The sequence below is a fragment of the Gymnoscopelus microlampas genome (genome assembly GCF_963454915.1).
Source record: "Gymnoscopelus microlampas genome assembly, chromosome: 12".
NCBI classification, from domain to species: domain Eukaryota; kingdom Metazoa; phylum Chordata; class Actinopteri; order Myctophiformes; family Myctophidae; genus Gymnoscopelus; species Gymnoscopelus microlampas.
Window position 1 is genome coordinate 25,534,207 of NC_139949.1, and position 23,782 is coordinate 25,557,988.

Sequence of the window (23,782 nt, forward strand, 5' to 3'; positions counted from 1 at the left end):
GATGGATGGATGCTGTTTTATGTGGAGCATATAGTCCTGTAAATATTATATACGCGTAAACAACACACAGTGATTCTTATACTCAGGGAAAATGTCTTCTCGTTCTGCGTTGCCGTCTGGAAACGACAGGAGTACTGACCATGTAAGTGCAATTATAGCATATATAGGCTTTGGCTGAGAATCTGAGACATATCGTCTATTTATGTAAAAAAAAAAAAGCATGTATCATAAAGGATATGCTGTAGCCTATACTACGGTGTGGCTGATTATTTACTGTGTGTGTGTGTGTGTGTGTGTGTGTGTGTGTGTGTGTGTGTGTGTGTGTGTGTGTACACACAGTGCAGATGGGTTAATGGGTAAAGGGAATTCGGACGTGTGATGCTGGATTGAAGGATATTTGGTGGAGCAGGTTCTCCACATAACGGTCTAACACAGAGAAAGAGCTGATGGTGGGCAAACAGCCCGGAATGAGTCTATCCGCATACGATCACACTCAGTGGATCAGTGGATATGCGCAGAAGCTCCATACCATACCAGCCTCTTATTAGAACGGCCGTAGAGATAGTGATGTCACACAGTGTATTCCCCTTGTGTGGCTGACATAGATTGGGCTGAGAGGACCGGGCATACACGGGCAAAAAACCCGAAAAGAACATAGAATAACCATGTGTAGTGTAGCCTATATACGTTCGATGAGTTCCCTATGTAAAGCAGAAGGCCTGCTGCATGAAAAGATGTGCAGCCCATTGCTGCGTAGCCTGCAAAGCGTCCGCCCAGAGCAAGTGGCAGCCAGACAGCGCCATACATTCCATATAGCTACAGTCTCCATAAAGCAAACACAGAAGAAGGGCCTAGGAGAAACAATGGTGATTTATATTGACAGTATTGTGTGATATTGTCAGTATCCAGCCCGTCCATTCCGTCTGTCCATCCGTCTGTCCATCCGTGTGTGTGTGTGTGTGTGTGTGTGTGTGTGTGTGCGCGCGCGCGCGCGCGTGTATCTGTCTGTCTGTCTGTCTGTCTATGACACTGAATAAAGGGATTTGTCATATGCAAGGAATCAGAAGTGTATCATGGATGTGTACCAGGCCATTTGATGGATGTTACCAAAAAAATCAGTGCAGGGTGATTGACGTGGTATCATGTTATTTCATGGCCTAACCACTTCTGGACCACCTCCCAATCTCTCAGCAAACCTTGATAAAATAAGGTTAATAAATGAATAAATACATTGATAATGACTATTATTATTTAGGGGGTGGAGGAGGGGGGCACACAGTAGATTATCTCTTTAAACAGTTGCTTATCCTTTCCTTATATTAACATACTGACAGTATGTATATGTTCTGTTATCAAAGCAGTGATGAAGGAGAAAAGAACTGCCAGTGATGTCTGTCCTGATGCATACAGTCAGTAGATTATTAACATACTGTACAGTACCTGATCTACAGCATTGCCTCCACTGCTGTAGTAGCATGGTATGTGGAGACTACATGGCTCTAGGTGGGGCATGGGAAAGAGATGGAACCCTGGGAAGGAGGTGTGTGTGTGTGTGTGTGTGTGTGTGTGTGTGTGTGTGTGTGTGTGTGTGTGTGTGTGTGTGTGTGTGTGTGTGTGTGTGTGTGTGTGTGTGTGTGTGTGTGTGTGTGTGTGTGTGTGTGCGTGTGTGCGCGATCTAGATGACATCGTCGCTGTCGGGCAGAAACCTTGTATTTCCACATTTCAACTTCTTATGTTTTTTTTGTAAAACAATACCCTACTTTGTCTACAGTGTCACACAAAAGTGGCAAAAATGTCCACTCTACATCTACAAGCTCACAACGCGGTTGTGTTGTGATCTTGTAGATGCAATTCTTTTTTTTAACCATTTTTTTAAACATTTTTTAAAGTTGAAGTTAAAGTGGTTAAGTGTGTCCGTTGATGTTATAAATATTGAACCAATGCAAAGTACTAACGGGAGCTGTTGACTAAATAATAACTAAATTGGATCCATTGGAATGCAGGTTCTCTTTTTTGGACATACAAGCTTTCTGGCCGACAGCGAGGACATGCTGGGGGGATGGAAGTGTGTCGCCTCGGGCCTATAGGCCAGGCCAGGGACCACTGTGTCGGCATCTGCTCTCCTTTTTTTACACTCTTCCCCTGTATTCCTCTCTCCATCTCTCTTGCTATAGGTTGAGATCCTTTAGGATTTTATACAATTCCATATATATGTGTGGAATTATTAAAAGTATGTATATTTTGCATACAGTATTGCATACATATTATTGTAGGTTCTCAAAGTGAGTTCAAGGGACCCTCTGGGTAACTTGAAGGGGTTCCAAATGGACCCTTACAGGTCTGTAACTCTGAGAGTGTACAAATGGAACCAAGTGGACCCTTACGGGTCCATTTGGTTCCATTTGTACACTCTCAGAGTTATGGTGGTCCTTTGAGAAGTTTGAGAACCACTGGTATTGTAATTGTAAAATATACCAGCTCTGACAGTGACTGTGATAAAAACCAGTTCCGGGCGGAAACGGTTTCAAATGTGATGGAACCGATTCCTGTTCCTCAATGTTGGATTCCGGATCCCAACACTACTACTCATAGTGACTATTTCTCTCATTTCCCACTTCCCTTTTACCCCTCATGCCCTCCCACACCTTTGTCATTATTTAGTTGTTTTAGCATATTCCGTTGTGTTTTCCCTACTGCTTCATATTTCCTCTCCCTGTTTCTTTTCTTAACCCCTCTCTCTGTATTCTCTCTCTGCTGTTCTGTATCTTGTCAATTCCAGGGCCTTGATGTGTCACGTGACATGGAGCAGCCTCATACTGAAAATACTCTGTAAATCAGGGTTCTCAAACTGTTTGTATATGTATTTGGCCACAGACCCCCGTCTGAAAACATTTTGTGCTAGGGACCCCCATACAAGATTTGTGTTTCAAAAATATTCCATAGTTTTCACAATTCTTTTAAAAATACCAGCCGACCTACAAGCTCACAGCACGTCACGATTCAATTGGTTGTGAGATTGTAGATCGGCTATTTTCAAATATGATGTATATGGTGTTAAAGTGGTTAAACTGATTTTCATGCCATATTAACTCATTTTGCTGGGGATCCCCTGGAACCCCCCCAAGGACCCCTGGGGGTCCCTAGACCCCACTTTGAGAACCAGTGCTGTAAATGCACATCACGTTGGACTCGAACAACTTCATCATTGCACAATACACTGAAGCTGTTGGGTCCAGATTCAAGCAGCCTCTAAAATGTAATGATACAGCAAAATTAAATGTGATTACTAACAACATACAGTATATAGCACAGCTATTAACATAGAATGTACTAAAAGGCAATAATAGCACAGCTGCAGAGTACAGAAGTCTGACATCAAAAACCTCAGCCTCTCTCATAAGGATTTGTACTGTAGTTTTCCAACACTACTTCCAGGTACTGATGCAGAATTAGTTACATTTCCTCCAAACATGATAAAGAGCCACCTACCTGACATAATGGGATTTTGAATGGGAAAATTCTTCATTACCAAGGGAGCGATTGTGGGTTTGACAGCTATTAAGATAACATGTAATGCTAACATGCAATATAGTTGCTCTGAAAATAGGTCTGTGAAAGTCACAGCTTGTGGACTGCCATGCTTTTCAGTAAAGTATTTGTTATATATTCTATCTCAGCACATGAAGAAGTCATATTAGTGCAGATGACCAATAAAAATCCAAATGCACCCATATATTTGTCAAACAGACAGATGGTGGAATGAGTCTAGTGCTGATCAGTCAGGTTGTACAATAGCTAAATCTACCAATAGTTTGTTGAAGTTAATTACCCAGTGTCTCTAATAGAAAATGATAGATGAGACAACATGATAGACTATAAAGATCCACGCTCTCTAAACATCTGCTTTATACAATGCTTTATAAAATGTTTCTTAAAGGAATAGTTCACCCAAAAAATTGCTTATTTTCTATCAATTGTACACTTGCATGAAGCATTGAATTCATGGAGATTTTTTCGTTGTTGTCGCATTCCTAAGCCAATAATTTGATTACCGGCGGAAAGATGCTAATGTATCCGGTAGGAGACACAAAGGAGTATCTTTGTGTCACCTACCGGAAATACACCTGGTCATCAAATTATTGCCTTAGGAATGCGCCAAAACAAAAAAACAGGAGGGGCGAAATCCCAAACGTCGGTTTGGGATCACGCTGTCTCTCCCAAAAAAAAACTTGTGAATTCAAGGCTTTCATGGGGTGTGTAATTGATAGAAAATAATTATTTTTTGGGGTGAACTATTTAAAGGACCAATGTTAACTTCTCGCTTTAGCATAGACTGGCCCTGTCTAAAAATGTTGTGTGTGCAATGACTTTAGTAGATGGTTCATATAAAGTATCTGGGCCAATGTTGACAATGGTCAATGGCATATAGCAGGGTATCTCAAAGTGGGGTCCAGGGGCCTTGAGGGGATTCCAGGGTGTCCTTAGCTACTGTAAATGATTGTTAGTTAGGAACCAAATGGACCCTTACGGTTCCATTTGGTTCCATTTGTACACTCTCAGAGTTATGTGGGTCTGTGGCCTAATGCGTACAAAACTGGGGGTCCTTGAAATTAAAAATAGCTTTAGGACCACTGGCATATAGTATCACTGGTGTGGTCCTTGTAGGACCCACAGTACCTACCTGTACATAACCAGCCTATGCAGGTCAGTTTCATTGTGGTGAGGATCAGCTCACCATGACGACACATCCTCCAGTTGTTGAGAAGCCAAGCAGCCTGTTAAAACACACGTTTTCCAGCAGCTTTTAGGTCCCAAGCCAGTCTGGTGCTACTGGTGGTGCTGACCCTCTCTGTCTCATCTCCTCTATCCCCCAGCATGTGTCTCTGGCAGCCAGCCGCTCAGACAAGGGCACCAGCCTGTCCAGTCGCTCGCTGGGTGCCCGATGTAGGAACTCCATTGCTTCCTGCTCCGACGAGACGCCGCACATCGGCAACTACCGTCTGCTCAAGACTATCGGCAAGGGAAACTTCGCCAAGGTCAAATTGGCCCGCCACATCCTGACGGGCAAGGAGGTGAGGATGAGGGCAATGGAATTCATAGAGGGAGTATAAGGAGAACGTTGACTGTGGGACAGAACTTTATTAAAAATTACAAATGAAACAGAATGCTTGAAATAATTGGACAAGTATTAGCCCTTAAAACAATTACACTTTCACGATGAATTGATGTTTTTTACAATATATCCCTGTCTCTTTCAGGTTGCAATAAAAATTATTGACAAAACTCAGTTGAATCCAACCAGCCTACAAAAGGTGAGCCTTCTGTTTATGATGAATTGATGATGTACTGTAGTAGTAATAATTTAGCCTATACTTCATATCTTCAGAGACACTGGGACACTTTGACAGGTTTGTGTTTTTTTCTGGAAATGTTTACCACTCACTTTTCTGTCAGAAGGAACAAGAATGAGAGAGCAATAGATAGAGTGAGGGCTCATGGGATGTGATGTGGTTTGGCAGGTGCTAGGGACTGGATGGAAGGGAAAGGAGACCTCTGCTCTGGAGATAGGCTCTCGTCTCGTCTCTCTGGGCTAATCGTCACCCTGAGTGGATAGTGACTCATTGTTGAGATCCTGGTCACTCACCCCATTTTTAGTCTTCTTAATTCGTCGTAACAATGTAATTCCGTCTGCAAAAGAAGTGTTGCCAAGATGATTAAAGTAAAATGTAAAAAACTAAACAAACAGCATTGGAGTTGTTCATGGACCTGGTGGACATTTTGTTTTGTTCTAAGAGTGAGTGGTGCATAGGTTTAGTAAATGCTTAGGTGTGTATCACAAGGAGCTGGACATTTGATGGGCCAGCTTCGTTTTTCTGCTGGTCAGCATGTTGAGGGCTGAACTTGAATGGTGGACACTCAAGGTTTGTTATGCATGAAGGGCATATCCAGAAGTGTTGGACATGAGTTTCACCAGGTATCAAGGGCACGTTCAGCATGGTGTATGCACAGACGTTGCCTCACTTAAGCTGACTTAGAATGGTACATACTGTATCTGGCATGAGTGATAAGGAGGCAACATGGATGACGCGTGTCAACATGTTCAAGTCTTCCCATATTAGCGTCAAACCACAGCAGTCACTAGTTTTTGTATTAATCAAGGAGTGTAGGATTTAGGAGTTGTCCAAAGAATATCTTGATGGGAAAGCAAAAGTTGATAATGAACAATATTAGATGAATCATTCAAAAGATTTGTTTAGTCCATACAATTCTTTTACTGTGTGCACATCTTTTGGTCGAACACATGTCTCACTTAATTGCAGTTTGCTCATTAGATTATCCCCTTTTATATTCTTTACGCTCTCTTTCTTTCTTCTCTCTCTCTCTCTCTCTCTCTCTCTCTCTCTCTCTCTCTCTCTCTCTCTTTCTCTCTTTCTCTATAGCTCTGTCTTTCTATCCCTCTTATCTGCTGTATTGTGATTTACCCACCTCTGTTGCTTTAGTGGCATACATGCACTGTGCCTGTGGGCAAGAAGTGAACAGACCGGAAGGAGCAAATCAGGGATGAAATCATTGTTCATGATGGTGGTGTGTGAGATTGTGTTTGACTGCAAAAACATATACTGTCAGCTGCATGTTACTTTGTGAACATGGGTGTTACGTTGAGTGCATGTTACAGTTGATGTGAAATTGAGGGTTAGTACAGGAAAGGGTAGCTATATTAGCTGCATAAATGGTATAATATTTGGTACATCTTTTTATAGAATATTTTACTCAATCTGTATAGTTACAGTGAAATTAAATTGTATTGATGTAGTTCAGTGATAATCTAATCAAGGATTAAGTACAGTAAATACATACAATGTATATTTTTGTATGTATTTCTAACCATTTATTTGATCATGTTGATGATGATATGTTTAAATTATTCTCACAACAAGAGCAGATACACTTTATTTTACCTGTCTGTACAGAATGTTTAATGCTTTACAGGGTCTGTAATCCCAAACGTGTTTTCTCCTTCATTTCACTGCTTCTTTTGTGTGATTGGACAGTTGCAAGATAAGGTGTTGTGATTGGTTTGTTGTAAGACAATGGTGCAACGTTTAGGACACCATTGACAAGAGAATGTAAGGATTGGCTAGTGATGGGAGAGAATCCCCGACAATTGGCCAGTGATGATAGCGGCTTCTTTACATACCCGTGGGCTAGAGAAAATCCTTAGCACTGAACACATGAAAGAGCCCATATTAGCATAATCTGCACTCTTATATGTAGTGGGAGAGAGAGAGAAAGAGAGAAATACAGTATAGTGGGGTAAAGAGGCAGAGACTGTGTTCAGAGAAGGGGTGGGCTGGAGAGCTGAATTTACTGTTGAGAACAATGGGCCTCAGCAGTTCTGAAAATGGCTCTCTTTTATGAGGAAGTAACAAATTACAGGAGGATGTTAATGATTTTTATGCTGGATTCTGCAATGTGGTTAAATTTGCTCTCGGCCAGAAAGGGTCTTTGAGACAAAACATGCAGGGACCAAATATGCCAGTTTAAGGTACATACAATGTCATTTGTTTGGTGTGGAAGGTGTAAGTGTGGAGAATATAATCATTATACGAGGAGCTCTATATTCCTAGCTAGCATGTGAAATCCTGTGTTGGATTGTTATCTGCAGAATTATTTGCAGTAGTGGAAGAAGTACTCGGATATTTGCTTAAGTAAAAAATATCAATGCCACAATATAAAATACTCGGATTATGAGACACTTCAGCACTCGGGCAGAAACCTCTCATCTCCATATTCTAACTTTTTGAGTTTTTTCGTAAATGAATGCCCTACTTGATCATACTACAGCGTCACGCAAAAGCATCAAAACGCGTTGCTTCGCCCCACGTTTCAAGCTTGTAGATCTGCTACTTTTTCTATTTTTGAATTTTAATGCTGAAAAGTATAAACAAGTTTGGACATATGAGGTTTCCACCCGACTAGCTCCTTTTATTCTTAATACAAAACCCCTATTCTATATTTCAGCTATTCGAAAATAGCTGATCTACAATCTCACAACACGTCTTGAGCTTGTAGATCGGCCATTCTACTTTTGGTACTTTAAGTACATTCTTGCTGCCAATACTTTTGTACTTTTACCCAAGTAACATTTTTAAATACCGTATATTTTTACAGAGTATTTCTACATTGCGGTATTGCTACTTCTTCCACGACAGTCTGTATCCCAAGATTCCCCCTGGCACAGCTGGGGAAGCTGGGAAGAGCCTAGTCTTAATACCTGCGTCGCTATGGCGACAGTGACGTCGGCCACTGCTAGAGGAAAAAGACAGCTGAGGGTACGAATTGAACGGAAGGAGGAGCAGTGGTGGAAAGTAACCAGTGGTGTAAAGTAACTAAGTACATTTACTCAAGTACTCTACTTAAGTACAATTTTGAGGTACTTTTACTTTACTGGAGTATTTACAATTGTCTATACTTTTTACTTCTACTCCACTACATCTCAGAAAAATATTGTACTTTTACTCCGCTACAATTATTTGAAAACTTTAGTTACTAGTTACTTAACAGATATAAATGATTACATTATAAAACATACATGAACCAATTTAGCCTCATTTTATACCTAGGGCTAGGCTATTTGAAAATAGCCGATCTACAAGCTCACAACGCGTCCCATCGTGACGTGTTGTGAGCTTGTAGATCTGCTATTTTCAAACATTCTAGTACTTTTACTTTTGGTAATTTTGATACCAATACTTTTGTACTTTTACTGAAGTAAATTTTGAATTTATGGACTTTTACTTATAACAGAGTACTTCTACATTGCAGTATTGATACTTTTACTTAAGTAAAACATTTGAGTACTTTTTCCACCACTGAAAGTAACTAAGTACATTCACTCGAGTACTGTACTTTAACCACTTAAACCCTGGCCTATATGGTTGACCGGAGTCCCTCAGGGCTCTATACCAGTGTATTTTCAGGGGAAAGTATTAGCTGAGAATAGCCGATCAACAAGCTCACTTGTCGATCTTCTATTTTCAGTGAAAGCTTTCCCCACAATGCGGATGCTGGGGTTTAAGTGGTTAAGTACAGTTTTGAGGTACTTTTGGCTTTACTCGAGTATTTCCATTTTTAAAAATATTTGATACTTCTTCTCCACTACACAAGTAAAATCTTGAATACAGGACTTTTTCTTGTAACATAGTATTTCTACATTGTGCTTGTTGGTATTGCTACTTTTACTTGAGTAATGAATCTGAGTACTTCTTCCACCACTGAGGAGGAGGGGACAGAGGCACACATGTAGAAAAAGGGGGAGGATTGAGAAGAAGAGGTTAGAAAAGCATATCATATCTTTTCCAGTTGGAGCTGATGCCGTGGAAGAGAGGTTATTTGCAGCCACAGCCTTACATTGATAAGACTGTAAAATCCCTTCACAGGGTCTCAAAAGTTAAATTGACACTCAGGATTTTTGCTGTACCTCATTTGCATATGAAACCTGGGTGGGTGGATTGCTTAATGTACTGTAAAATAATGTAACACTATCTCTGACACAGCATGTGATTTACTGGAGTAGACAGTATGCAAGTTACTACAGACTCATAACATTTACGCTGAGACCGCTCGGTAGTTCTCAAACTTTTCCCTGTCAAGGTATTTTGCCCATCTGAACATATGATGTGCCATGGACCCCCATACAAGATTTGTGCTGTTTAAATGTTTCAAAAATGTTCCATTTATTTCCAAAATTCTTTTGAAAATAGCTAATGTATATAGGTTTAAAGTGGTTCAACAGATTTTTATGCTATATTAACACATTTTGCTGGGGACCCCCTGGAACCCTCTAAAGGGTCCCTGGGGGTCCCCCCGAAAACCACTGTCTTTTGTTTTCTTTTACTATTTCAGTTTTAAACCATGTGAGACCCATATTAGCTATCACCACTCTTTTCCCCAAATTTATGTTAGCTTGAGTATCAAAAGGGCAAAATCACATTGATTATTCATACCTAAAAATAAAAATAAAAACGTCCTGCAATAATGGTTTCCATACCAGCACCCTCTTTTTATGAGACTCTGGCAAGTCATTCATCCTCTTGCATCTCGGTTCATCTCATTTTCCTTTCAGTTGTAGGATGTATTTCATCATTGTGTGGAATAAATGCTGTACTACATTATTAACTAAATTGTCCAGGCCCCAAGCTATTGAAGCAGCCAATAGTCTTAGCACTCCTTTCCCCAATTCAGGAAGTGGTGGCTGGGAATTAATTACTGAATCTAAGCAGCTAAGCATGAACAGAGAGACAACTTGTTCTGATCTGGAATTATAAAATAGCATAACATTTAATTGATGAATAAAATGTAATTGATATCAAAACACAAACAGTTCCTCCTCCTATTGACTAGGATCATCATTGTTGAAGAGACCAAAACTTATGAAGAAGATTTGGGTCCATTTTGCTGACTATAGGATTTGTAGTGAATCTCAGCGTGAACCATGCATTTTACACTACACAAGAACATTGGAGGTCAGAATCTGCCTCCAATTATTCCACTCGCCTTCACAGTATTTGCGAACTATTCCAAAGCTAAAAACGAAACTAGACTCAGTGATGCCATTGCCATTGTGCAACCTGGATCTCCTCAATTGACAATGACGATACAATTCAAGGATGTCTTGTTGAATAAATATCCTGGGGCTGTCACAGACATCTTTTCTGTCTTGTTGCTTTTATGGTTCAAGAAAAGAACTGTATATTAGAATGGTATGACAGATGAGAGGGCAGGGCTTTCTCATCAATGGGAGGTAGTAATCTAATCACTGGTCAGAAATACAGACACACGTAACCTCTGGCTTAGGAATTTTCGTAGAATCTGGTCACAAGAATATTCTCAGTAAAACGGATTTGAGTTACAGCTGTTCTTGGACCACTTTTTGCCGTCTACACCAAATCTGAAATGTAGCCGATCTAGCCGATCTACGCAATGCGACATGTTGTGAGCTTGTAGATCGGCTATTTCTGGCGAATGTCCCCCCAGATGATGGTGGCTGGGGATCAAGTGGTTTGTGTGTGTCGCTACCGAACGAAATAACTGAACATGGTTTTTATGGAGTTCAAGTTCATCTGCGAGCTGCGTAGTACTGTGAAATCGTTTGGACTGACATTAACCACAGATGTGGTTTTCACATGACTGCTCGGCCTCAGAAGACCTCCTGTACAGTCTGTACAGTTTATACTTGAAGTGTAATTTGATTATTTTGCATGAAATGAATGAGTAAACAGCAATGTGAAAAATGTATGAAATGTTCAAAGGCACTGCTCTTTTCTGCTGATTTACAACCATAACATTTCAGCTCGTTTGGATGTTACTAGGACAGACTCTAATATTCTGCATGTTTCTCCCCCCCCCCCCCCCAGCTCTTTCGGGAGGTACGAATTATGAAAGGTTTAAATCACCCAAACATAGGTAAGGCACATGCATCTCTGTATACAAAAGTGTCTCTGTGTGTGTGTGTGTGTGTGTGTGTGTGTGTGTGTGTGTGTGTGTGTGTGTGTGTGTGTGTGTGTGTGTGTGTGTGTGTGTGTGTGTGTTCACATGTTCACACATGTACACGCATTTTTGTGAGTGTATGTTTAGCCTAAATAGCCGCCATGTGTGCGAGCAGACGGAAGCATTTGTCTGGGCCCGAGTGAATAGGCTTTAGAGCGGCAGCTGACCGTACTGTAGCCTCCAACTCCTCGGGCCCCGGTATGGAGGTCATTGGGTTGGGGGGAGGGGAAAGGGATTTTCTAAAGCTGATATGGATTGAAAAAAACAAACAAACAAAAATAAACCACTGCATTAGTTGTAGAGTAGTGGTATCAGGCAGACTTTCTTTACATCTTTGAATGAGATTTACTTACTTATATATGTGTATGTTTGTGTGTGTGTGTGTGTGTGTGTGTGTGTGTGTGTGTGTGTGTGTGTGTGTGTGTGTGTGTGTGTGTATATATATATATATATATATATACACACACACACACACACAGTTTACAGTTTAGGCATTTAGCAGGCGCTCTTAATCCAGAGCGATTTACAGTAAGCAATATATCATATATGTCTTTTTAATCTGATTGTGCTTTGGCCTACAGTGCAGCTGTTTGAGGTGATTGAGACAGATAAGACCCTTTACCTAATCATGGAATATGCCAGTGGAGGTGAGTGCTTGTGGTACTAGTGATCAACTATGACAGGAAGTGATGCAGCAGCTAACTCCAGCGCTGCCACACTAGTAGCCTGTACACATATTTGTGTGAAATTGTGGCTCTGTACTATTTCCGTTTTAGATTTGGAAATCAGAAGCAAAACAGATCTACAGCACATATAGCATATATTTGTTTTAGTATTTCTTTAGAAACCTTTTCATAAACAAAAGAACACTAACACTGACTATTGCATTTTACATAATTGTTATGTTATATAATAATTATTGTATGTTGTATACTTATTAATAAGACTATATAAATCAATATTGCACAAATGTTTTAAAATCAAATTGCATGCTCAAATTATAGCGTGTAACGTGGGTGAAGCCAGCAAATAATTAAAATAATTAGTCTATAATACTTACTTTAGTAGCCCAATTTGATTAGCTCTTATTCCACCTCCAATTCAGGTGAAGTGTTTGACTACCTCGTATCTCATGGGAGAATGAAGGAGATCGAAGCCAGGGCCAAATTCCGCCAGGTAAGTCCTCGACTCCTCGTTGTCATTCAGTGTCTTGGAAACTATAGTAGCAATAACACTTGTGTTGCACTTAGCGATTTGCACTGAGTCTGAGATAGAGTTACAAATGATAGTGAGATAGAGTTACAAATGGGTATGGTCCCTTTGGTTCCATTTGTACCCTCTCAGAGTTAAATGAACACTGAGGATGTTACTTTGTGGCCCCTAACCTCTTGGACTGTTAACCTCATCTTCCAGATTGTGTCTGCTGTCCACTACTGCCACCAGAAGAATATTGTCCACAGAGATCTAAAGGTGAGAGATGTCATTTAACTGAGGCTTAAATGACTGATGATTTTATTTTTAATCTACAAATATAGGCCTAATCCATGTCTGTGAAAATGGGCTGTATAGCATCTTATCACACACAATCACTGATGAGTAGAGAGAGCCTCTTTTCAGAGACACTTGTTAAGGGAGGCAACAGCCTTCTGTCCTTACTGAATATTACATCCCTGAGCATATGACATACATACTGTACAATCATGAGTCACAGTATTTCTTTTGTTGTTTGACATGCAATCACCCCCACCCCATCTTGCATCCAATTCCTGTCATTATCTTTTTCTCTCTTTCATATTTTTTGTCTTTCTTTCCATTCACTACTTTTGTACTTCTGTCCTCTAACCTCCCTTCCCTCTTCTCCTCTTACGCACCTCCCCATCCCACGATCTTTTCCCTCCAACTTCTCTTCTATTCCTCTCCCCGTCAATGTCCTTTCCCATCCCCCTGTTTGTCACATGACCCCCACCCCCCACCCCCCCTACTCCGTATTGTTACTCGTATGACTCAGGCGGAGAACCTTCTGCTTGATGCCGATGCCAACATCAAGATTGCCGACTTCGGCTTCAGCAATGAGTTCACACTGGGCAACAAGCTGGACACGTTCTGTGGCTCCCCACCCTATGCTGCTCCAGAGCTATTCCAGGGCAAGAAGTACGATGGGCCGGAGGTGGATGTCTGGAGCCTTGGGGTCATTCTCTACACGTTGGTCAGTGGCTCACTGCCCTTTGACGGGCAGAACCTCAAGGCAAGTGAAAAGAGACTGGCTCTGTGGCAATACTATATTGACAACTAGGCGTCTATGTCAACTATTAGGTTGTTTTTCTTTGCTTCAAGCATAGTTAGTTTGTGCATTTGTGTAATTCACATTTCTCCTCAATGATGATAGCAGAGACATGGAGTAGTTGTGATTTCTGCAAACATACAAGGCTACACCTACTGTATGCTCTTTGGGAAGTTACTTAAATACTTTCAACCTGGTCTCCCTGTTTGGGCACGTAAAGATTTTTCAACACATTCTTCGTTTCTTTTTTTTACGTTTTCCAAATTTACAAGCCACATCTTTAAGCAGTTTATTAGCATTACTGTGGGCTCTCACTCAATTAACGACCAGCTGAATTACGTATTACGTTTTTGTTCAATCGATGCTATAGACACTAGAGGTTGGTGCTACACTAAGGCCACAGCTTTACAAATTATATTGACATTGGAAGTGTCTGGGAGTTTAGCTCAGAAACAGGGGTGTGTTTTGGGGAATCAAACAGGTGAATGAAATCAAGATTAATTTATATTCATAAGGGTCTATCTATGTCATCACGCAGTACGTTTTGGGTTTACAGGAAGTACTACAAAATGTATTTTTTAGGGACTTTTAACATAAGAATACACAACAAAAATATGTATTCTTATTTTTTTGTCTCTAGTAATAGATGTGTGAAAAACATCTTTTTCTTTTCACTACGTCTTTAAAATCACTAACCCTTTCCACTGCAAGAACCATTGAAGTAGATAGGGGCATGCTCTATATTCTTCCTCCTGCAGACCACGATCAGCTCATTGGTCTTGTTGGCATTGAGAGAGAGGTTGATCTCCTGATAATGTCAATGATCTGACCTCGTCCCTGTAGGAAGACTTGTCGTCCTTGACAATCCGGCCCATCGCTGTTGTGTCGTCACCATACTTGATGATGACATTGGAGCTGTGCGCGGCCTAACAGTCCCAAAGGGGTCTCCTGTGTAGAGTGTCAGAGGGTCTGACATAATGTTGCACATCCTCACCACTTGGCTGCAGCTCGTCAGGAAGTGCAGTATCCGCTGCACATAGGTCTAGGGCTCTGAGCTTTGCGTCAATCTTGGCAGTAACTATTGTGTTGAATGCTGAGCGGCATCAGTTCCCTCATTCAGGTGAGAGAGATCAGTGTCGGCTCGTCCATATGTATGATGGGGCGATGGCCCACAATAGGAGAAAGTGACTGAACATTTTGATTCAAACACTGTGTAACTCTAAAAGCTGTGACTTGGTGTTCTATGATGTTACACGAAAAGTTGTGTCTGTTAGACTATCAAACCACCTACAGAATGTGATAATCCAATCAGTGTCAAGAGTCCTGCGGGGACCTGCCCGGGCGGTCTCAGTAAGCTTGAAAATCACTGAGGTGCTCTCATAGAGTTCAATGTTAAGGGCACCCCCCTGTTTATTTGTTTAAATCCCAGCCATTTCAAAGCATTCTCAATGTGTTCCGGTGTGCTCGCCCGTAGCGTGACGTCATACTAAACATGGTTTATGAGTGGTGGTCACAGTGCTGCCTCAAACAACAAGTTAACACTTGCAAAGTGTTAACCGAGTCACTGCAACATGTCATTCCGTTCCGTGAAATCAAGATTTTACTCAGGCAAAGATTCTCAATTTCAAAAGTATAAGCTAGTTTTGCACTCCTGTCCATTTTGTTGACAAGGACGTTAAATATAGGCGGACTGACATGCTATAAGAAGCAAAGATGTATTGAAGATACAGTAACATCTGTATTCTGGCTTCATGCAAGTAGATTCAAGTCTTGTTCTCATTGCCTTGCATTATAAATGTAAAATGTTTTGGAACGTGATTGACATGGCCCACAGGAACTGAGAGAGCGGGTGCTGAGGGGAAAGTACCGTGTGCCCTTCTACATGTCCACAGACTGTGAGGGGATACTACGTCGATTCCTCGTCCTCAACCCCACCAAACGCTGCACACTAGACGTAAGGAGCATAAAACATCACAATATTACGTTACACTTTGCAGTCCTTAAACCTGGAAGTGAATTAGCTATGGGTTCCCCCACCAGATGTCCAATGCCCATAGGGTTTTTTGATTCATGCAGAAAATAAGGTCTGTGGTTAACACAAGTTTCATGTTTTCTACATAAATTACACCTGTTAATATCTCAACCATGAAATTTGAAGCTGTTGGATTATTACTATTTATTTTAACTTATTCTAATCGCATGTATGGTTCACAAGTAGTAAAAGTGTGTTATTTCGGTTGATTATCTTTTCGTGCTACATTGAGATCGAAAATCTGCAGTGGGGAACCTATGGTGGAGGAAATGTCCGTTTTAGTGTACAAAAATACATCATCCCTATATCACTCAACGTACAGTATTTATCTCACTGTACTATTGCAATTACGGTAAGAGAGTGAAACTCAACACCTGCCTTACATTTCTAATACAGACTGTTTTGTTGTCTACAGCAAGTGATGAAGGACAAGTGGATAAATTCAGGGTATGATGCGGAAGATCTGAAGCCTCACATAGAGCCTGTTGAGGACTATAGTGATGCAACTCGCATAGGTGAGTCAGATGGCACTATTATTCCCTTCATTTGCAGCCTTCATCTTGGCTCGGGAGTGTTAGGCCTTAGTGATGAACGGGCCGACCCGTAACCCGCAGGTCCCACGGGTTGACGGGCGGGTGTACGGTTTATAGATTCCGATGCAATTATCGTGGGCGGGTGAGGCGGGTCAACCCACGGGGAAAAAAATCCTGGTACCTTCTCTCTCTCTCTCCTATTCTGTCTGTGAGTCTATCACTCCCTCTCTCCTCTCATGTCTCTCCCTCTCTCTCTCTTCTCTCTTCTCTCTCTTCTCTCTCTCTCTCTCTGGGAAGCAATTGATTGAACTTGCTTGTGTGTTGAAAGCCGGCTCTCTTTTTTTAGTTTTTTTGTTTGGCGGGTTGTGGGGCGGGCCAGGTCATTGATTTATATTCATTTTTGTGGGACAGGTTGGGGCGGGTTGGGCTCCTGTGCGGGGTGGGTAATAAAAAAACATGACCTGCGCATCACTAGTAGGCCTAGATATATCGGACATTCTGGTTCTTTCACCATTCACATTTTGATATAATTCTAGCTCAAATAATGTTTTGTTCGTCATTTGACCAAAGTCTGGTCAAAATGTCATTATACTATAGGGCACAAATCTCTCTCCATATAGGCTACCTCCCTTACTTGATCTACTTTTCTCAGGAACAATTCAACATTGATAATGTGTAGCAGGATGTACTGTACAAGTTGAACAACATATAAATACAATTGGAACAGAGACAGAGACACAATCTCTGCCATGCTTTGTTGTCTGTTTCCCTCAGAGGTGATGGTTGGAATGGGATTCACACCAGAGGAGATCAAGGATGCTCTGCTTAATCAGAAATACAATGAGGTCACCGCCACCTACCTACTGCTGGGCCTCAAAAACGAGGTAAGCTGTTTGAACGTAGCTTGAACGTTCTCAACCAGTTTGAAATGCATTAGGCCACGGACCCCCATTTCATATTATTTTCTGGGAGCCCCAATCTCCACAGTAAAATCGTCTGGTAATAATGTCTCTGAGAGTGTACAAATACACCCTCGGAGTTACATACCCATATGTGTCCATTTGGTTCCTACTGTAACTTATCAGTCATTTAACTGGGGACCCCCTGGATCCCCCTCAAGGATTTCTATTTTCAAAGAAATCTTGAAAATGTGTAAACCCGTATTTTTGAAACATGGGGGTCCATGGCACATAATATTTTCAGATGTGGGTCCAACGGCCAAATACATATTCATCTTGGGGGTCATTGACATGTAAACGTTTGAGAACCACTGCAATATAGCAGCTTATACCTGGCCTCTCACTGTTATTACTACAGGACGGCAGTGAGACCCGCTCAGCCAGTAGCCTGTCCCTGGCCCGGGTTCGACCCAGCCCCATCACCAATGGGACTAACAAGCACTCCTCGGCCACTGGCTCCTCTTCCTCCTCCTCCTCTTCCTCACACAGCAAGACTCAGCGCAGCGCCTCCACCTACCACAGGCAGCGAAGGCACAGTGACTTCTGTGAGTTCTTTTTTTTTGCTAATAGCCAAATAGCCAACCACACTCTGAACCCACCTTTTCAGACTCGCACTCCCTACATAAATCCCAACCCCTTTTATAGCTTTTTTAACCTTTTTAACTAGTTTATCCAAAAAATATGTTTTTATTTTGTCTCTGTAAGGCGACTTTGAGTACCTAGAAAAGCGCTATCTAAATAGTATGTATTATTATTATTATTATTATTATTATTATTATTATTATTATAAATAAAACAATATATTATTATTATTATTATTATTATTATTATTTCTTTTAAGGATTTTTATTTTCATTTATTTTTTGTTAATTTTTTACTGTAGCTTTTCTTTTTGGGATCAACCTATCTAGCCAGACACATACTTACCGAATGCATACAGTACTAGCGCTCCTGCTTGGTGAGAGACCCATGTGTTGGTGCCACGTCATGGTAGAAGCAACTGCTCCAGCAGTCATATTATTCCTCTGCGTTTGTTGTCTTTCCTTGTCTCTAGTACAGAACAATGATTTGCGACGTGAGGAATTTGAGGAAACTGTACATAGGCGTTACAGTAACAGATTTGACTGAGAAATATGCCCAGATTGTCCACTTTCAAAATACTGAAACAGGTTGTTTTCTTTTACTTCCAGTCCCTCAGAGGGAGCGTTAACATAGCATCACAGTTCAATGCGACATTGCCTTGGGTTGTAATTGGAAAATTAACAATAATTGTTTGCAGGCTATAATCGATTATGTAATGTCACTGCATTGATGCAGAATCCACATCTGCATCATGATGCATATTAGAATTGATTAATTTCCTCACCTCTATACTGTACTTATCCCATAGAACAAGTACTGGATATTCATTACATGTTCATAAGGCTCAGCCGACTTGAAAGATGTTGAAAATGCTTGCCCTGTGTTCTTTCCCACCCATAAGCCTGTACATAATCCTAATGGACACTATTGGTACATACAAACCAGTATCCACATTACAATGTGCTGTATATTCTTTACATACTGTACTATGCTAATAACTGTATGTATCCTGCGCATATTCTACACATGGGGAATATACTGTATAAGCCTAACTTTTTGCATTTATTGCACTTCTAGATCCATCATGCAAATTGTGCTCGCTGTAGGCTCTACTGTACATGCTGTGTGTGTGTTTACGCAGTTTATATGCTTTGCACTTGCTCATACTGAACATTCGGTTGGTGCTGTACTGAAAACCCATTCCACAAACTGATACAAGCTTTACTTGCTAATTCATAATCTTCAAAATTCACTCATATGGTTTTGTGTATCACATTATTATGTTTTTTTATTCTTTGTGGCATTTCTCTATTGAATTCCTGCAGTGGGGGGGGGGGGGGGGGTTGGTGTTCAGTATAATTCTACCTTATGTTATCTTCTTTATTATGTTAACATTTCATCCTCCAAGGTGGACCCTCCATGCCGGTCATGCACCCCAAGAGGAGCCCCACCAGTACAGGGGACAGGGAGCTGAGGGAGGGACGCATGCCGTCCCGTAAGGCCAGCTGCAGCGTGATGGGCAGCCACAGCCTCCCTCCCTCCAGCCCCATGGTCAGCAGTGCCAACAACCCCAACAAGTCAGAGATCCCAGACCGCCGCAAAGAGATGACTGCCACCACGGTGAGAGGGTGACACCATCATGACATTTTAGTTGAATTAATAGTTATAAAGATGACATTTTTGTCTACCCTTTAGGTTTTGTAAACAAAAACTGCATAATATATATATATATATATATATATATATATATATATATATATACATGCCCTACTACTTGATCATACTACAGTGTGACACAAAAGCATAAAAGGTAGCAGATCTACAACCTCAAAATGCGGCTCCAAAAGCTGCTCGACACGATGCGTTTTTAGCTTGCCGATCTGCTACATTTGCTATTTTTGAGGGTTCAAGGCATATAAGGCTCGAAACCTCTTTGAAACTGTAGGGTTTTACTATTCTTCCGCCTTTTTTTCTGTCACGGCCGAACCGTGTGGTCACTTTTTACGAAACTCGGCAATATGGTAGAGGGCTATGCATCTCGGCCAAGGCCCGAAACTCAAAACCATTGGCCAAAGGGTGGCGCTGTAGCAATCAATTGAAAAATGCCAACTTTGAACAGGTACAACTCATGCCCTGTTTGACCTACAGCCATGAAACTTCAATACACACATGCGTCTCCTCATGCCTAACAACTTTCACACTCTGACTTTTGACCTCTGACCTTTAGATCTCCCACCATTTTGAATTATATGAAAAGCAGTACAAATCTATCTCCTCCTGGGATTTTTGAGCAATCTGCACGAAACTGAAAGTGAAAAAAGAAAATGATGAGCCAATGAATATTGCAGTTTTATGAAAATTATTCGTCTGCACCTAACACAAACATGCAGACTCACATTTGTTTGAAACTTTGCAGTAATGTAGAGGGTCATTCCAAGTATCACTGAAAGCAATCTTACTCCAATTGGCCAAAGGGGGCGCTATAGCAATTTTTTGAAAATGCAAACTTTAAACAGGTAAAAGTCATGCCTCGTTTGGCCGATAGCCATGCAACTTGCTTACACATGTGCCTTGACTCATGAGGAACACATCTATCACTTTGACCAGTAAGCTCCGCCCGTAGATTTTCCGCCATTTTGAGCAGTTTGAAAAACACTTAAACCTGTGTTTCTGCTGTGATTTTTTAGCAATTTGCGTGAAACGTTCTACACATGTACTTTGGACCAATGCCGACAAAACGTTAGTGGCGGATTTTCAATAAATGAAAATAATTAATTACAAAGCCTCTAGTTAATTAGATTATTTTTTTTAATCGAGTCCCAGCCCTACATTCCACACAACATGACTGTATCAATGAATACACATGCAATTGTTAAAGATAACATGAAATGCTTATTTGAGAGTAGTTATTTTCAATGTATGATGTACTTCATTGTGAAAATAGCCGATCTAGAATATCACAACTTTTTGGATAGCAACGCTTTGTGAGCTTGTAGATCGGCTACTTTCACTAGTTTTGTTACAGAGGAGACATCACATTTCTCTATTGATAAATGCTTTGTGAACCACTGATCTTAGTTTTAGTGAGCTCGGTTCATGGCAGAAGGCAAGAGTCTATGATCTTCAACAGACACCGTCAGGCTGGATGAAGCCTTAGCTCAATCACTAGTGACAGCCTGTGAGTCCGAAGGTTGAACGTTCGATTCCTGTCTATGGCCATGGGTTGAGGTGTCCATGAGTGAGGTCCTTAACCCTGGATTGCTAGCCACCATCCCTCAGCACTCTGCTCAGCTATTGAGAATGCTCATGTGTTAGTTGCATGGGCTGCTTTGTCTCAAGTTCAATCCATTCTGTTTCTATGTCTTATTGTGCTATTGTTCCATATCGCTTTTTGCCTTTCATGCCTCGAACCCGTTTATTGCTGCTTGCAGCTATATTTTTATTTGAATCCTGAAAAGTAACAATTCTTGACATAGGAGGTTTCCAACCGACAGAGACGATATTGTACTTAGTTGCACACAGGCGTTCCACACAAGTAGCTGATTCTTTTCCCAGTAAATAGCTGCTCACAACGCGTCGCTTTGTGAGCTCGTAGATCTTGTATAAATCAGGCTTAACGTACAGATGTATGATGAAGGCCGTCAAACTGCTACCACTGTTTGTCATCCTACCACCAGCATTATCTTCATTAAGTCTTCATTAGCCTTTGTCTTGATCTTTGACCTCTTTCCCTGCCAGAATAACATCCCTGGAAGCTCCATGACCCGTCGGAATACATATGTATGCACGGACCGCTCTGGCACAGATAGGCTACTGCAGAATGGCAAGGAGAACAGGTGCATATAGGGGATTTGGGGTGTTTCTTTATTATATTGTATAATACAGTGATTCTCAAAGTGGGGTCTGGGGACCCTCAGGGGTCCTTGATAAATCAGTTTAACCACATTAACCCTATATACATTGGGTATTTGAAATTAGCCGATATACAAGCTCAAAACGCATCGCAATATGACGCGTTGTGAGCTTGTAGATCTGCTATTATCAAAAAACCTTGAAACAATTTAACATTTTAACAACACAAATCTTGTATGTGGGTCCCTGGCATAAAATATTTTTAGATGGGGTCCATGGCCAAATACAATTTGTATTACTTTGACATGAAAAGGTTTGAGAACCACTAGTATAATATAAACTATGTCTGGCACTTTAAATAAAAATATTAAATGTGGTTCCTGGCAATTCTATTATCATCTATCATATAAAATGCCAGAAAAAAGAAATCATCTTAAAAAATAACTAATAAAATAAATGAATATCCATTGGTTGGTAATAGATAATGGTTCAGTGTAATGTAAGCTATAATACCCGAGAATTCCCATTATTACTATAGCCGCTTAGCCTTCAGGCTAACTGTCGAGCCTGTTGATCGATGTGATCACTTGACAACAAGGCAAGATGGCGAGGCCTTGAGTCTCAGTCTCGTGAGGCGTGTGTCTACGCTAGGTGTGCGAGTGCCCGTGCCGAGCAGTAGTTCTCAAACTTTTTTAAGTCAAGGAGCCCCGAAATAATATGTATTTGGTCACAGACCTCTATCTGAAAATGTTTTGTGCCAGCCACGGACCCCCAGAAGAGACGATTTGTGTTTAAAAAAAAAAAATCTAAAATAGCAGATATACAAGCTCGCAGTGCGGCATGAAGTGGCGCGCTGTGAGCTTGTACATCTGCTATTTTTGAATAGCCAATGTATGAATTATGGATTAAGGGGTTAAAATTATTGTGATGCTGTATTAACACATTTTGCTGGAATCCCCCCAAGGACCCCACTTTGAGAACCAATATGCATTATAGGTCAGCTAACGTTAGCGACTTCCTCTAATTCTATTTTCAATTGTCTTCATTTTCTGTAGTTCCCTGAGCCACCGAATGCCCCAACAATCTCCCTCCACGCTCAGTATGGCAGGAGCAGGAGCCTCGTCCTCTACTTCTGGGGATCGATGCCGTCTCACTCGGGGCTCCACAATTCGTAGCACCTTCCACGGGGGCCAGCTGAGGGACCGGGGTCCGCCGGTGTACTCTGCGCCACCCACATCCCCCACCCTTTCCCACCATGAAGCCAGCCCGCTGCCTCATGTCCGCAGCCGGGCCACCTCCAACCTCTTCACCAAACTGACCTCCAAACTCACACGCAGGTAAATACCCTGAACATCACAGAGGCACAGTTTAGGTGCAGTACAAACTTACAAACAAAGTATTTCTATTACCAATACACTAATATGTTCTGAATGCTCACTTCTGAAATATTCCTTCAATATTTGATACTTTTACATTTGAGTTACAGTGCACCCCAAGCAGCAGACACTTCATAGCTCTCTGCGTATGTATGATTGAGCTTCTGAGCACAAGATTAAATCGTTACATTAAGTGTCACTCTATGACAGAGGGGACATCAAAGATGAAATTTAACCATATGGTATTGCATGTTCAATTTCAACTTGGGTATATCCTGGCTGTTCATCCTTGCCTACCACTATATAAGAGCTTTTATGAGTCCCCCCCCCAGCTTCCAGTCATAACAATCTCATATGCCTAATCTTATCAAACCCCATCCTTGCCAAACAGCTCCTGCCGTGCCTGTTTCCACCACTCGCTCTCCTATGATTCAATTGTATTTTCTTCCCCCCCTCCACCTCTCTTCCCCCTCTTTCTTCATCCTTCTCTTCCTCTATACTCCCTTTCATTGCGTCAGGGTCAACCTTGACCCTTCTAAGCGCCAGGGCTCAAACAAATCAGTCTCGGGTTGTACTCTTCCACAAGGATCCAAAACAGTTAGTAAGTTCCCATGTCT

At 41.3% G+C, this 23,782-nt stretch overlaps 1 protein-coding gene across 2 annotated transcripts in view; it reads left to right on the top strand.

Annotated features, from left to right (window-relative positions):
* Positions 1–91: 91 nt before the first annotated feature.
* mark4a (MAP/microtubule affinity-regulating kinase 4a) overlaps positions 92–23,782 on the top strand; it is a gene marked incomplete at both ends in the record, with an annotated part of 25,492 nt that continues 1,801 nt past the window's right edge. For both annotated transcript variants that reach the window (XM_084075161.1, XM_084075162.1), the window contains 16 exons: positions 92–142; positions 4,875–5,072; positions 5,259–5,312; positions 11,418–11,466; positions 12,132–12,197; positions 12,656–12,726; positions 12,964–13,020; positions 13,559–13,795; positions 15,666–15,785; positions 16,279–16,378; positions 17,171–17,280; positions 17,714–17,900; positions 19,346–19,557; positions 21,676–21,773; positions 22,845–23,126; positions 23,684–23,766. In XM_084075161.1, the coding sequence (XP_083931287.1) occupies positions 92–142; positions 4,875–5,072; positions 5,259–5,312; positions 11,418–11,466; positions 12,132–12,197; positions 12,656–12,726; positions 12,964–13,020; positions 13,559–13,795; positions 15,666–15,785; positions 16,279–16,378; positions 17,171–17,280; positions 17,714–17,900; positions 19,346–19,557; positions 21,676–21,773; positions 22,845–23,126; positions 23,684–23,766 (1,975 nt within the window). The remainder of the gene's footprint in view (positions 143–4,874; positions 5,073–5,258; positions 5,313–11,417; positions 11,467–12,131; positions 12,198–12,655; positions 12,727–12,963; positions 13,021–13,558; positions 13,796–15,665; positions 15,786–16,278; positions 16,379–17,170; positions 17,281–17,713; positions 17,901–19,345; positions 19,558–21,675; positions 21,774–22,844; positions 23,127–23,683; positions 23,767–23,782) is intronic.